General features: G+C 48.1%; 2 protein-coding genes across 5 annotated transcripts in view; both read left to right on the top strand.

Moving 5' to 3' along the window:
- CEP89 (centrosomal protein 89) overlaps positions 1 to 15,195 on the top strand; it is a 102,577-nt gene extending 87,382 nt beyond the window's left edge. Inside the window, exons 17-19 of one of the 3 annotated variants that reach the window (XM_055237103.2) lie at positions 2,723 to 2,812; positions 9,195 to 9,364; positions 11,778 to 15,195. In XM_055237103.2, coding sequence (XP_055093078.1) covers positions 2,723 to 2,812; positions 9,195 to 9,364; positions 11,778 to 12,018 — 501 coding nt within the window. In that variant the 3' untranslated portion in view covers positions 12,019 to 15,195. Of the gene's footprint in view, positions 1 to 2,722; positions 2,813 to 4,257; positions 4,894 to 9,194; positions 9,365 to 11,777 lie in introns of those variants that run through there. The other 2 variants (XM_055237105.2, XM_055237107.2) reach the window with 2 other exon arrangements.
- SLC7A9 (solute carrier family 7 member 9) overlaps positions 12,954 to 15,288 on the top strand; it is a 40,822-nt gene continuing 38,487 nt past the window's right edge. The window contains exon 1 of one of the 2 annotated variants that reach the window (XM_063614085.1): positions 12,954 to 13,021. In XM_063614085.1, the coding sequence (XP_063470155.1) occupies positions 12,954 to 13,021 (68 nt within the window). Of the gene's footprint in view, positions 13,022 to 13,852; positions 13,898 to 15,288 lie in introns of those variants that run through there. The other variant, XM_055237113.2, reaches the window with a different exon arrangement.

The raw sequence follows: 15,288 nt of genomic DNA, 5'->3' as shown, positions 1-15,288 counted from the left end.
CCCTCCCCTGTCGAGTTCCTGTGGTCTCTGTTAGATGTCCTCTGTGTGATGACTGACTCCTGTTTTGGTTCTCCTGTGTGGAGGAATCTGACATCCTGTGCCTCCAGCCAGCCACTCTGAGCCTTCCTCCTGAAAACAGGTTTTGTTTTTGTTTTTGTTTTTTTTTTTGGAATGGAGTCTCACTCTGTCACCCAGGCTGAAGTGCAGTGGCACGATCTTGGCTCACTGCAACCTCCGTCTCCTGGGTTCAAGCGATTCTCCTGCCTCAGCCTCCTGAGTAGCTGGGACTATAGGCACGTGCCACCACACCTGGCTAATTTTTTGTAGTTTAAGTAGAGACAGGATTTCACTGTGTTAGCCAGGATGGTCTCAATCTCCTGACCTTGTGTGCCTCAGCCTCCCAAAGTGCTGGGATTACAGGTGTGAGCCACCGTGCCCGGCTGAAAACAGTTTTTTAAATTACAATAATTGCTGATAAGAGTGTGATCAGTCTGGCCATACTTTACTGGTGACTTCTGAGTCCTTTCCAGAGCCTTCGAGAAAGCAATTTGACTTTGACGCGCATGGATGGAGGCTTGAAGGCACTCAAAGTGTCTGGCCCAGCGCTGCCCCTCTGAAAGGCAGCCGAATGCTGGCACTCTCTGTGGTAGCATTAAGTGCCCATTTTCCCTTCCGCTGTGTGTGCTGGCCCTCCTCACCGGGACATGGAGAGGGCAAGAGAAAGCTTGCTGAAAAATCTAAAGGGCCGAACAAACCCTTTCATCCACAGATTTCCTGGGAACCTGCCCACCACATGTTCAGGCCACTGTAAACGCAAAGCCGTCTTGCTTGTAGGGCAGGATGTGCAGGGAATCCTGGTCCCTGGGATGCAGGCCCCATGCCTCTCACATGGGCCAGGGAGTATCACAGGCTTCCACGATGAAGTCAGAATCCTCCCAGGCCCTCAGACACTCCCCTCTCGGCCCACCCCCAATATTTGTGGGCCCAGGACGGAAATACAAATGGAGGCCACTTACTGTCTCCTGATATTTAAAAGTTACTCGTTGAGCCAACAAACTGTTAGTAAAATGTGTTCCCTTCTCCTGCCTTGACCGTTATCATGGCCTGGCTGTCAAGTTTAGAATCCTCAGGCCCCTCAGAGTCAAAGCGGAAATGTAGGATGTGGGAGAGCTGCTTTCTTCCATGCTGGCTCCACCTGTCACCAGGGACTTTTGTGTCCAAGCAGACACCCGCTGTCCATGCAGGGAGAGGCAATGGAAGCTGCCAGGATGTCTGGGCAGGGCTCTTGGTCCTGTGTAGCCAGGTCTGGAGTGGACACATCCCTACGGCCTTGCAGGCCCCTTGACCCTGGGAGTGCCTAGGCCAGCCCCTGTAGCCAGGTCCAGGGGTGTTACTGGCTGCTCTGCCAGTCTCTGCCGTGTCCTAGGACGGACCCATGTACTCCTGCCCTACCCCTTCCTGGTCTCCAGGACCTCGTGAGAGCCCGCACCCAACCCTGTACATACACCAACAGTGGGAGGACTCCACTCTGCCTTGGGAAGTTTCTGCTGATGACCTCTGGCTACAAATCACTTTTGCTTTCCCCAAATTAGCTGGGCATGGTGGCGCGCGCCTGTAGTCCTAGCTACTCAGGCGGTTGAGGCAGGAGAATCTCTCGAGCCCAGGAGGTGGAGGTTGCAGTGAGCTGAGATCACACCATTGCACTCCAGCCTGGGTGACAGAGCAAGACTTTGTCTCAAAAAATAAATAAATAAATAAATAAATAATCACTTTCAGTGTCCCCAAGTATGACCGCACCATCTTGCATTTATCACATTTTTGTGGGAGACACAATAGTCTTAGGTACTGAGATCTTTTTTTTTTTTTTTTTTTTTTTTGAGACAGAATCTCACTATGTTGCCCAGGCTGGAGTGCGGTGGCACGATCTCAGCTCCATGCAACCTCCGCCTCCTGGGTTCAAGCCATTCTCATGCCTCAGCCTCTCGAATAGCTGAGACTACAGGTGCACACCACCAAGCCTGGCCTGAGAGCTTTTTAAATCCTGCTTCTAGGGTGGATTTTCCATGTGACCTGGAGCAATTTCTCTGTGACTTAGCTTTCCTTCTGGAAAATCAAACTTGTCACCACTAGCCTACCTTGGAAAGAATGCTCACCATTACTTATTTTATTTTAGCATCTGAAATAGTTAATTTATAGAATGTAGCAGGTCACATCCAACCTGGATATTAGTTTAAATCATTCGACTTCAAATGATGTCATCTCTCCTGGATGTATTGCCCTTCATGTATGGCTTGGAGAAACGGCATTGTGCGTTCATATTACGTTATCCTTAATTTTGAAATTGTTCAAATGAGTCAAATTATGAGTTGATTGGCCTCTTGGCACTTATTCCTTGGATGCGATTGAAGGAAAGATAGATTCCATAAGAGCAGAGATGCATTCTGGAAGCCTTTGCAGCCTCTCCTGTTCCCCTGGTCTGTGGGGCTGGAACTCTTCTCTTTGTGCGGAGCAGGGCACCCCACATGCCCTGTTCCTGCCCATCCTCATCTGTTGGCCTGAGGCCCAGGCCCTCACACAGTGGGCAGGGAAGGGGTTGAGGCAGGACAGGTTGCAGAATGAAGATTACTTGTGAGCAGTAGTAGTAACACTCTTCGCAAAATAATTGTTTGTTATTTCAATTTTTCTGTAAAACTGAGAGCCCATTTATCACCCTTCTCCTTAGGCAAAATGTTTAGAAAGTGAGAAGGATGGAGTGCTTAACAAAGTCATAAAAAGCAACATTCGCCTAGGAAAGTTAGAGGAAAAAGTCAAGGTAAGTGGTTTTTTGGCCTCGGAGATTTCATTTTCAGATGGGAATGCAGGCTTATTGCTGTGGATTTTTGTGTTTAAGAAAATGACACCTTTTGCATGTGCATCACTAATAGTCCACAGAGTAAAAGTATTGTAAGGTTTTGCAGGCAGAATAGCACCTCTCACCTCATTCAATAAACTTTGGTTCATTCACACAATAAAATACTGCATAGCTGTTTAAGAAAAAAGGATATGAAGCAAGGCACAGTGGCTCACGTTGTAATCTCAGTGACTCAGGAGGCCCAGCCAGGAGGATCGCTTGAGGTCAGGAGTTTGAGACCAGTCTGGGTAACATAGCAAGACCCCAATCTCTACAAAAAATTTAAAAAGTTAGCCAGGCATGGTGGTGCTTGCTTGTAGTCTCAGCTTCTCAGGAGGCTGACGGGGGAGGATCCATTGAGCCCAGGAGTTCAAGGCTGCGGTGAGCCGAGGTCACGCCACTGTTCTCCAGCCTGGGTGACAGAATAAGACCCTGTCTCAAAAAAAAAAAACCAAAACCAAAACAAAACAAAAAACACCAATAAAAGGAGAGATAGGATCTCACTGTCATCCAGGCTGGAGTGCAGTGACATGACAATGGCTTACTGCAGCCTCGAACTCCCAGGCTCAATGGATCCTCCTGCCTCAGCCTCCCAAGTAGCTGGGACTACAGGCAAGCACCATGGTGTCTGGCTATTTTTTTTTTTTTTTGTATTTTGTTTGTTTGTTTAGAGATGAGGTCTTGCTATGTTGCCCAGGGTGGTCTTGAACTTCTGAGCTCAAGTGATCTGCCTGACTCGGCCTCCTAAAGTGCTGGGATTACAAACATGAGCCACCTCACCTGGCAGGGACCCTATCTCTTTAAGAAAAAAAAAAAAAGTCTGAAAGGGAAGGAAGGGGATATGCCATGCTGTTTATGAGGGGACTCGGCATAGAAGTATCGAGTAATTTAAAATCCCCCCATGGGGTTTTTTCTTTTCTCTCTTTCTTTCTTTTTTTCTAATTTTCCTGCTTTTTACTTCCAAAAGAGAAGGAGTGATCCTCGGAGTAGTTGGCCTTGCTTGGGGAATCCATAGCATTACCATTTATCTGAACAGGAGTAGTAAAACCAGCTCACCCGGAGGAGACACCTGTGAGCAGGCCCCAAGGTAGACAGGCCAGGGCCTTGGGGGGAATGAAGAGAAAAGGTTTGAGAAATCAGAGGTGACATCTCAGAAAATCCCTGCAAAATATCACTCTTCAAAGGGAGGACATCACCTTGGAAATCTGGGGCTGTGACGAGAATCTGGGAACTGAGGGATGCAGGCAGAAGCCCCTCCGAACCAGGCTGAATTCAGAGCGGGAGATGGGGCTGCAAGGTGGAGGGTGGTGGGAACATGGGAAGTCTGGAAGGACACCCTGGCCCAACTGTTGCTCCCACCCTCCCAGGAACCTCCTCTCACTCCAGAGGAATTCAGAGGCCTTCAGATAAAAACAGTTTAAGGAAAAGGAAGAAAAATAGAAGCATAAGTTCCTACTGACGGAAACTGCTGAAAACTTACCAGGAAAAGTGTTGCCGCAAATAAGATCAAAACTATACTCCAAAGTGAACTGCTAGGTAGCTGGCTAGAGAGCTGGAGACAGCTGGAGACACAGCACTTCAGGAGGCAGTCAGAGCCAGGAAGAAACGTCACAGAGCAGACACAGGACCTCAGGAAGAGGCAGCAAGGCCTACGAGGGTGTGGGATGGAACTGACATGACCCAGGGAAGAAATAGAAGGGAAAGAGAAGCCGTTTAAGAAATGCAGTCTCCAAACAAACAAACAAACAAACAAACAAACAAACAAACAAAAAAACAAATGCAGTCTGAATTCTATGGAGACAGATGCCATAACAGCGCAATAGGGGATATGCAGCTAGAACCAAGAAAGACAGACAGGAAAGTGGAAATGGAGATGTGCAAAGGATTCGGTGGAAAGTGATGGAGATCTAAGAGACCGACTTCTAGAGCCTCCAAAGAAGAAACCAAAACAGTGGCTCATTCTGCTCTAAACTGTAACTAATAAAAACCTTTCTGAAATAAAAGATGACTTGAATCTACGTCCTGAAAGGGCACATTATGTACCTAGGGAAAACTGACACAGAATGGACCCAGAAAATTGACACTAAGACATACGACTTTAAGATAAAGAAAATGGCCAGGTGCAGTGACTCATGCCTGTAATCCAAGGCCAAGGCAGGCAGATCACTTGAGCCCAGGAGTTTGAGACCAGCCTGGGCAACATAGGGAGACCCCAGTCTCTACAAAAAATACAGCAGTTAGCTAGGCTTGGTGGCACATGCCTGTAGTCCCAGCTACTTGGGAGGCTGAGGTGGGAGGATTGATTGAGCCCAGGAGTTTGAGGCTGCAGTGAGCTATGTTCGTGCCTCTGTACTCTAGCCTGGGCAACAGAGCAAGACCCTGTCTCAACAATGAGTCCTGCCAACCAAGAAGTAATTGGGGAAACTTCAGCAAAATTAACTTGTAGTGAGCGAAGAATATATTTAACTGTGAAATAAGACTTACAGTGGGGATAAGGCAGATAGAATTGTATGTAAATGTTTTCTGACAATGTAGTAATAATACAACCAAGGAAACTGATGGGCAAAGGGGGAAGGAAGGTAGAAAGTAGATTGCACTTGCTGATTTCTTCGTAGGTAATAAGAATCAAGGGATATCATTAAAGCTGAAAACCAAGTGGTACGAGCTTAAGCATACTTAAGCAGGTGAACAGAAGGAGCGGGAAAGTGAAGAAAACGTTGTTATGAGCTAATGTATTGTTACTTTTGTTAGGGAACCAGTGGATACGATCTAAAAAGAGGGGACTAAGAACATGTAATATAAAGGCGTAAGAATAAAGCCAACCACAAGAATTAAGCTTTATTCCTAAATAGTGGAATTAGAGCTGGGCAGAGTGGCACATGCCTATAATCCCAGCTCCTCAGGAGGCTGAAGTAGGAGGATCGCTTGAGACCAGGAGTTCAAGATCAGCCTGGGCAACATAGAGACCCCATCTCTAAAAAAAGTTTAAAATTAGCCGGGCTTGATAGCCAGCGCCTGTAGTCCCAACTCTGCAGGAGGATCTTGAGCCCAGGAGTTTAAAGCTGTAGTGAGCTATGATCGCACCACTGCACTCCAGCCTGAGGGACAGAGCATGGAGCAGGATCCTCTTTCTAAAAAAAATGTTTTAAATTTTTTTAAATGGTAGAATTATAACAGTAAAAAAGCAAAGAAAAAGACTACATTAGTTTAAAATCTTTTAAAAATATGTAGAGAAAACAACCAAACATAAAATAACAAAATTGAGACCAAACAAATGTGTCCTATAGGTAAATGTAAATTAGCTTAATTCACCCATTAGGGAAAACAATATTTTTTGGATTGGCTCATAAAGCAAAATGCTATTCCACACTAGACCCAAGAGCCAACCTAAAACGAAGTGTTCATGAAGGATTTAAATTGAAAGGATGTGTAGTGATAACCCAGATTTCTACAAACACAAAGAAAGTAAAGGTCGAAATCTTAACATATGCCAAGATAGAATTCAGACCAAAAGCACTAAATGACACCAAAAAAAAGGGGAGATTTTTATAATACTAAAAGACTACAGTTAATAATATATAGTATGAGCTGGGTGTGTGGGTCCGTGTAGAGGAGGCTGAGCAGGAGGATCACTTGAGTTGAGTCTAAGAGTTCGAGGCTGTAGTGCAGCATGATCAGGTCTGTTAATAGCCACTGCACTCCAGCCTGGGCAACATAGTGAGATCCTGTCTACATCATCATCATCGTCGTCGTCGTCATCATCATCATCATCATCTATAGTAATTGTGAGTATCTATGTACTAAATAACACAGCAGCAAATTTATGAAGTATAGACTACAGGAAATACAAAGAAAAATGGAAACTTGGTAATAGGAGCTATAATCCACCTCTCTTAATCCAAGACTGATCAAGATGTTAAACAAAATAAGAAAATACAAGATTTAACAACATAATCAACAGAGTATATTTACATATATATAAAAGACACAAAAATTGATCATTGCTTGGCTATAAAGAAAGCCTCAATAAATCCCTAAAGTAGAAATAATGTAGGCATTTGTTTTTTGTTTGTTTGGTTTTAGACGGAGTCTCACTTTGTCTCCCAGGTTGGAGTACAGTGGCGTGATCTTGGCTCACTGCAACCTCCGCCTCCCAGGTTCAAGCGATTCTCCTGCCTCAGCCTCCCAAGTAGCTAAAATTGCAGATGCGCCACCACGCCCAGCTAATTTTTGTATTTTTAGTAGAGACAGGGTTTCACCATGTTGGCCAGGCTGGTCTCGAACTCCTGACCTCAGGTGATCTGCCTGCCTCAACTTTCCAAAGTGCTAGGATTACAGGCGTGAGCCACCGCACCCAGCCAGCATTTGTTGATCACAAATATGAAAAACAGAAATTAATGAGCAAAATCAGAAAACAAAAAGTTATTTCACTTGAAAATGTAAAAACTGTGCACTAAACAATTCTTGGGTCAGAGAGAATGTATGAACTGTCAGAGTTTCTTATAAAAAATGAGTCTGTGGAACTACATGTCAGACTCTCTGTGACAATAATTTTAGAAATGCTGGGATGGGCGCGATGGCTCACGCCTGTAATCCCAGCACTTTGGGAGGCCGAGGCGGGTGGATCACGAGGTCAGGAGATTGAGACCATCCTGGCTAACACAGTGAAACCCCGTCTCTACCAAAAAAATACAAAAAAATTAACTGGGCTTGGTGGCGGGCGCCTGTAATCCCAGCTACTGAAGAGGCTGAGGCAGGAGAATGGCGTGAACCCGGGAGGCGGAGCTTGCAGTGAGCCACTGCACTCCAGCCTGGGCCACAGAGCAAGACTCCGCCTTCTTTGGCCGGGCGCGGTGGCTCAAGCCTGTAATCCCAGCACTTTGGGAGGCCGAGGCAGATGGATCACGAGGTCAGGAGATCGAGACCATCCTGGCTAACACGGTGAAACCCCGTATCTACTAAAAATACAAAATATTAGCCGGGCGTGTTGGCGGGCGCCTGTAGTCCCAGCTACTAGGGAGGCTGAGGCAGGAGAATGACGTGAACCCGGGAAGCGGAGCTTGCAGTGAGCTGAGATCGCGCCACTGCACTCCAACCTGGGGGACAGAACGAGACTCCGTCTGAAAAAAAAAAAAAAAAGACTCCGCCATGTCAAAAAAAAAGAAAAAAATGCTCACAGGACAATTCAGAACCTTCAGTACTACACAGTAAAAACGAAAGAAGGAAAGTAAATGGTGGACTTTCATCTCAGCTGTCTGTTTGGTGACAGAGAGTGACAGCCCTTGTTGGATTCTTTGATGAGGCTGTCTTGTCAAGGTGAAATAGTGCTGACCAGTGGCAGCATTAGTTCTTAGGTTACCAGTTGATGCAGGGATAAAAGTTGTCCTGGAAAAAATACAGTTGTAGATTAATTTGCAAGAACATCCAGTTTGTTCTGTGATGGTAATTTTTTTTTTTTTTTTGAGACAGGGTCTCACTGTGTCACCCAGGCTAGAGTGCAGTGGCGTGATCACACTCACTGCAGCCTACGCCTCCTGGGTTCAAGTTATCCTCCCACCTCTGCCTCACAAGTAGCTGGGACTACAGGCATGCACCACAACGCCTGGCTAATTTTTGTATTTTTAATAGAGACAGGGTTTCACCATGTTGGCCAGGCTGGTCTCGAACTCCTGACCTCAAGTGATCCGCCTGCCTCAGCCTGTAATAGTGCTGAGATTACAAGCATGAACCACTGTGCCAGATGGTGATGTTTTATGTTTTCATTTATTTATAGCATATAAAGAACTAGGCTTTATATACATTGAAATTTGGTTTTATTGTACCTGAAATTCTTTTATCACTTTTTTTTTTTTTTTTTTGAGACGGAGTCTCGCTCTGTCGCCCAGGCTGGAGTGCAGTGGTGCGATCTCGGCTCACTGCAAGCCCCACCTCCTGGGTTCATGCCATTCTCCTGCCTCAGCCTCCCGAGTAGCTGGGACTACAGGCGCCCGCCACCGTGCCCGGCTAATTTTTTGTATTTTTAGTAGAGACGGGGTTTCACCGTGGTCTCGATCTCCTGACCTCGTGATCCACCCGCCTCGGCCTACCAAAGTACTGGGATTACAGGCGTGAGCCACCACGCCTGGCCTTATCACTTTTTATGACTTTTATTGTCCAGACTTTCAATCCCAGATCAAACTTATCTGGAGTTACTAGATTTTAAAGGCTCTGACACACAAGGAGTGGGTAGGGAGCCCAGCCAGGAGGCACCATCCACCCTGGCCTGGCAGCATCCCCTCACTCACAGAGTCCTTCCCCTGACCAGGGCTACAAGAAGCAGGCAGCACTGAAGCTGGGGGACATCAGTCACCGTCTGCTGGAGCAGCAGGAGGACTTCGCCGGCAAGACAGCCCAGTACCGGCAGGAGATGCGGCACCTGCACCAGGTGCTGAAGGACAAGCAGGAGGTGCTGGACCAGGCGCTGCAGCAGAACAGGTGGGGCGTGCGCCCTGTGCCATGGCCCACAGGGATGTCTGAATGTTTGATTGAGGGTTCTGCTAAAACCCTCTGGGCCTGTTTTATTTGTTCCGTTGTTTAATTTTGTTTCTACATTTTACTCTTATCTGAATGTAATATTGGTCTCGAGTTTTATTTGCTCCTCATCTTCTTTATTTTTTTAAAAATTCCTCTTGTTTGAATTGGACTTCTGGAATCAGTGCACACCTCTAATTGCCTTTCTCTTTTTTTCTGCTGCCTTCCATCTCGCTGATATTTTTATTTTATCTCATTTTCTTTTTATTTTATTTTTTGAGACAGCATCTCACTCTATCTCCCAGGCTGGAGTGCAGTGGCACGATCTCGGCTCACTGCAACCTCTGCCTCCCGGATTCAAGCGGTTCTCCCACCTCAGCCTCCTGAGTATAGCTGGGATTGTAGGCATGAGCCAGTTTTGTTTCATTTTCTTGAGAGATTTTATTAATTTTTGATTAGGTATTTTATTTCTGTTATTTCTATTATAGACAGGGTCTGGCTCTGTTGCCCAGGCTGGAGTGCAGTGGTGTGATCATAGCTTACTGCAGCCTCAAACTTCTGGGCTCAAGCCATCCTCCTGCCTTAGCTTCCCAAGTAGCAGGGATTACAAGCATGAGCCACTGTGCCCAACTTTTTAAAACTCTTCATTCACTGCAGTCAGGGCCTGGGGATCCCCACTCATGGGGAACAGTGTAGACTCACACTCCAGATCCATTTGAGAGCAGGCCGGTGGCTCTGGTCCCCAGGCGATGCCTGGCCTTTCAGAACAGGTTTCCTTTGAAGATCTGCAGGTCTCCCACCCACCCCTCCTTTCTTTGAGGGTCCTTCACATCCTCCACTTACCTACCTTCACAGCGCCTCTAGTAGGAAGAGAAACTTGGACAAGAGTGGGCCCTGAGATTTTCTTGATCTGCATGATCTCTCAGTCTATAAACATCCAGGGTCTGGCATTGACTTTTGTCCTCAAAGCAACTGATACTTTGTCTGCCTCTTTGGTTTCAGTTTAGGCTTCATTTTTTCTGCCCTTAAAGATTGCCTGTTCTTTCTTTCAAGGTCAACCCTACATTTAAACATGATTGCTATAATTTACCAAATATCTTCAGAAAACCAAAGTCTGGGGATTTTTTTTTTTTTTTTTTAAGTACAAGGTCTTGCTCTGTTGCCTGGGCTAAAGTACAGTGGCACAATCTCAGCTCACTGCAGCCTCAAATTTCTGGGCTCAAGTCATCCTTCTGCCTCAGCCTCCTGAGTAGCTGGGAATACAGGTGCATGCCACCACGTGGGCCCAGCTAATTTTTAAGTTTTTTGTAGAGATGAGGTCTCACATGTTGCCCAGGCTGGAGCTTTTTTAGACATAGTTTAATTAAGTTGTTCTCACCACACAGTGGGCATCAGGGGCCTTGGAAGGAAGGAACATTCACAAGAAAAGTGACTCTGGCCAAGTGGGCACATCACTGGCCTCCCTGAACTTCAGTGTCCTGCTCTTTAAACCGTGGTGCGAAGTCCACCTGTGAATCCAGTTTCCAACATTTTCCAGAACCATCTGGCAGTGTCCGGGCAGGAGCTGGCCTCTCCAGCCTGGCCATGCTCCCCGGTGTGGCTGGTGTCCTGGTCTATTCCCAGTGGACTGTGGCCCTGTGAGGATGTGGCCACCTTCATCTGTCCTGTCTCCCCAGCACACCACAGAGCACTGCATCCTGGTTCTGGAAATGCTGCCCTGTGGCTCTTTCCAACCTCACATGCCTCGGCCCCTCAGGGCCTCCCCATCCCGGCACATGGGCCAGGCCAGTCTTCTCCATCTTGGCAATGAGTCTGTCTCCTCAGGTCCCCCACCTCACCCCCTGACTTGCTCTTAGCTCTGGGCTGTATGGAGCGGAAGACCTGTGGAAGGTCGCTGAGTGCTGGCCAGGTCACAGTGGACAGGCAGACGGGACACAGGCAGGGCTGTGTGGGTGCCTGCGGCCAGGCCATCGTGCTAGAGCATCTGGCTGGCCAAGGCCAGCCCTGCAGTTCCTGCAGTTCCTTATTTGATATGCCCAAGTTCATTCTTGAGAGAAAACAGGAATTGCACTGGCGCCAAAGTCAAGGGCAGAATGTAGAGGGAAGAGCAATGCCTGTGCAGTCCTGCTGCTCTCCATTCCCAGGGCACTGGCTGCTTCATTCCACAGTGAGCCCCAGCCTGGGCTGTCCTGCTGCTCCCCATTCCCAGGGCACCAGCTGCTTCATTCCACACTGAGCGCTTGCTTCAGAATCCAGGCACCGAGGGCTCTGTTCCCTGCTGTTAGCGTTCTTCTGTTTTGAGTTCTTGCTACTTTGGGATTCATATGGGCTCTATACTATTTTTTAAATTGTGCCATTTTAAACTTATTTCCCTCAGAGAAATGGAAGGTGAACTTGAAGTTATTTGGGAATCTACCTTCAGGGAAAACCGAAGAATCCGAGAACTTCTGCAGGACGCACTCACGAGGACAGGTGTGCGGGACAACCCCAGAGCTCTGGTGGCCCCCAGCCTCAATGGCGTCTCTCAGGCAGACCTGCTGGACGGCTGCGATGTCTGCTCCTATGTCCTGAAGACTTTTGCCCCCACCTGCCAGAATCTGCGGGAGCCGGTGGTATAGGCTCCTCTGGCCTGAAAAGTCTGCCTCACACAGGCCTTCCCTGGGGGGCAGCCCATGGTGGCAGCCAGAGGTGCGTAAGCCCACTGAATGCTGTGGGGCAGGGAAGAAATAAATGGTCTCAGAGTTTAATCCATTGATAACATTTTGCTTTATTTTTTAAATTTTTTTTTTTTTTTTTTTTTTTTAGAGCTAGGGTCTCACTCTCTTGCCCATGCTGGAGTACAGTGGTGCAATCATAGCTCACAGCAGCCTCAAACACATTTGAGATCCTTCTGCTTCAGCCTCCTGAGTAGCTGGGACCTCAGGTGTGCACCATCAGGCCCAGCTATTTTTTTTCTTTTTTGTTGAGATGAGGTCTTGCTATGTTGCTCAGGCTGGTCTTAAACTCCTGGCCTCAAGCTGTCCTCCTGCCTTGGCCTCCCAAAGTGCAGGAATGACACGTGTGAGCCACTGCACCTGGCCCATTGTGCTTTATTTTAATAATGTGCTGCTGAAATATGTTTTAGCCAGGGCATGTTCTCTGGCCACATTGCCACTGAGATGAGCTCCATGACACCCACTGCGCTGGTGAGTAGGTGGCCTGCTGAGCGGGCCTGCCTTCCAGCTCCTAGATCTGCAGCTGGGAAGTGCTGGAAGGGTTGGGCGGGCAGCTGAGCCCTCGTGCCATGTGTCAGATGGGGAAGTGTCACCCGAGGAGCCAGGCCATGGCAGCGGCCCTGATGATAGCTGTGCATGAGCTCTGGGGGCCTTTTCTTGTTTGGTAAAAAAAAAAACAAGGTGCTGCTGTTCATGCCCTCTAAGTTGTACAAACCTTTTCTGCCCTCTCCCCTAGCCCTTCTCTATCCTCCTGAGCAAGTACTTTATTCTCTTTTGTTCAGTTGTTATTTTTGTTTGTTTGTTTTGAGACAGGGTCTCACTCTGCTACCCAGGCTGGAATGCAGTGGTGCAATCACCACAGCCTTGACCTCCAGGCTCAAGCGATCCTCCCATCCCAGCCTCCTGAGTAGGTGAGATGACAGGCATACACTAACATGCCTGGCTAATTTTGTAAAAAAAATTTTTGTAGGCCAGGCATGGTGGCTCACTCCTGTAATCGCAGCACTTTGGGAGATCAAGGCAGGCAGATCACCTGAGGCCAGGAGTTCGAGACCAGCCTGGCCAACATGGTGAAACCCCATCTCTACTAAAAATACACAAATTAGCTGGGCATGGTGGTGGGTGCCTGTATTCCCCGCTACTTGGGAGGCTGAGGCAGGAGAATTGCTTGAACCTGGAAGGCAGAGGTTGCAGTGAACCAAGATCACGCCATTGCACCCCAGCCTGGGCAGCCTGGGCAACAAGAGTGAGACTTTGTCTCAAAAAAAAAAAATTTTTTTTTGTAGAGATGGGGTCTTGCTATGTTGCCCAAGCTGGTCTCAAATGTCTAGCTTCAAGCAATCCTCCTGCCTGGGCCTCCCAAATTGTTGGGATTATAGGTATGAGCCACCGCGCCTGGTCTGGGAAGGTAATTTATTCTGGAGCCACACAGCTCCCCACTGGCTTTGAGCTAAGATAGAGTCCCTGCCCCACTGCCGCCACCAAGAAACATACCAGGGGGCCATGGTTCTGTCCCATGTGTGTTAAATGACGTGCCACCTCCTCAGGAAAATTACCCCAGCCGCTCAGGATCATTCAGTCCCAGGCATGCTGGAGGGACTTGAGGACATTGGGCTACAAAGGACCCTAACTGTGGGACTCAGGGGTGGCACCCTGCAGCATCTCCTTTTCAGAGCCCCTCACAGTGAAGTCCTGCCTTGTTTCAGGTGGGAAGGAGGCCCCAATACTGGTCCTCGGCCACGTGTAGAAGTTCTACGTGTGATCTTTGATTGCCAGCGGAAGGGTGAGATAGAAAGTCATAGTTCTTTTATGATTCTATAAGCTTGTTCAACAGTTGAATCATTGTAATTTAATTTTATTTTACAAGCGGTAGAAAGACTCACCGGGTTTGAAAACTGTGTATCATCTTCCTAGGAGATGACCTAACAAATAACTGTGATGCTATTTCAAAGGCATTTACGGCTGCTCTGCAGCCTCCTGTAGACAGGCTGACAGGCGGTGGCAGCCCAGTGTGGCTGCATGGGGCAGGCTTCTTGTCAGCAGGAACGCTGCTGCCATCGTGACCTAGAGAACCACTGTTGACATCCCTGTCTTTCTGCCTTTTATGCAAACATTTTATTCTTTTGAGAAGTGTCCACTTTTGTTCTTATGTTTCTGCTTTAAGTTTTTCACACAGCGCAAACATACTTTGCAAGTGTGGGGACTCCTGGATGGCACTGTGACCAGGGCAAGGGCAGGTGTTCCACAGACCCTATCTTCTGCCCAGCCTCCTGCTGGGTGCCATAGGAAATGGGCAGAGAAGCCACGAGTCCAGGATGCCAAGGAGGGCGGGGCAGGCAAGACCGAGAGGCACCCGGGTGCTTGTGAGGTTCCAGGAAAGGACAGAAACATTGGGGTGCTTCTGGGAGGAACTGGCACGCCCCAGCCCTTGCAGAGTGGACAGGGTTTCAGGAGCTACAGAAGAGTGGAGAGGCCCCCAGGAGCACAGCAGGCACTCAGAGCAGCAGGAGGGGCTTTGGCTGGAGCTTGGGTGGGAAATGAGGCTGGACTGCACAGTGGAGAACTGGGTCTGCTGGGAGGGGCTTCTCCTTCCCCATGCTGCAAGTGTCCAGTCTGAGCAGGGAACCCTTCTCTTTCTTGGTCCTGGTGAGGTTTCATACGGCACTGGAAGATTCCTGGTCAAGCAGCTGTAGAACATGACCCAGGCACTCGAGTGAGTCTTGCTGGCTTTGCCTGGGCATGGTGATGGCGCCTATGGGTTCAGCTACTCAGGAGGCTGAGGTGGGAGGATCACTTGAGCCTCGGAAGTTGAGGCTGCAGTGAGCTATGATCATGCCACTGCACTCCAGCCTGTGCAACCGGGTGAGACCCTGTCTCAAAAATAATAAAATAAAAAGTGAAAGCAGCCCTGGGGAAATGGAGACAGTGGACAAAGCAGGCTGGGGCACCAGGTGTGCGTGTGAGTGTGAGTCTGTCGTGAGAACTGTCCTGAATGCCCTTAATGCCACTGAACTGTATGCTGGAAAACAGTGACAACAGTGGATTTTGTTATATAGACAATTAAAAAAGGAATAACACCCAGGCCTGCTTCCTGAGTGTTTGTGTCATTTTACTTTCCCACCACCAACCTCTGCGCAAGTTCCGGTTGCTCCGCATCCTCTTCAACGCTTGGTG

The sequence above is a fragment of the Symphalangus syndactylus genome, chromosome 13, assembly GCF_028878055.3.
Source record: "Symphalangus syndactylus isolate Jambi chromosome 13, NHGRI_mSymSyn1-v2.1_pri, whole genome shotgun sequence".
Lineage (NCBI taxonomy): Eukaryota > Metazoa > Chordata > Mammalia > Primates > Hylobatidae > Symphalangus > Symphalangus syndactylus.
This window is presented reverse-complemented; position numbering and strand designations above follow the sequence as displayed.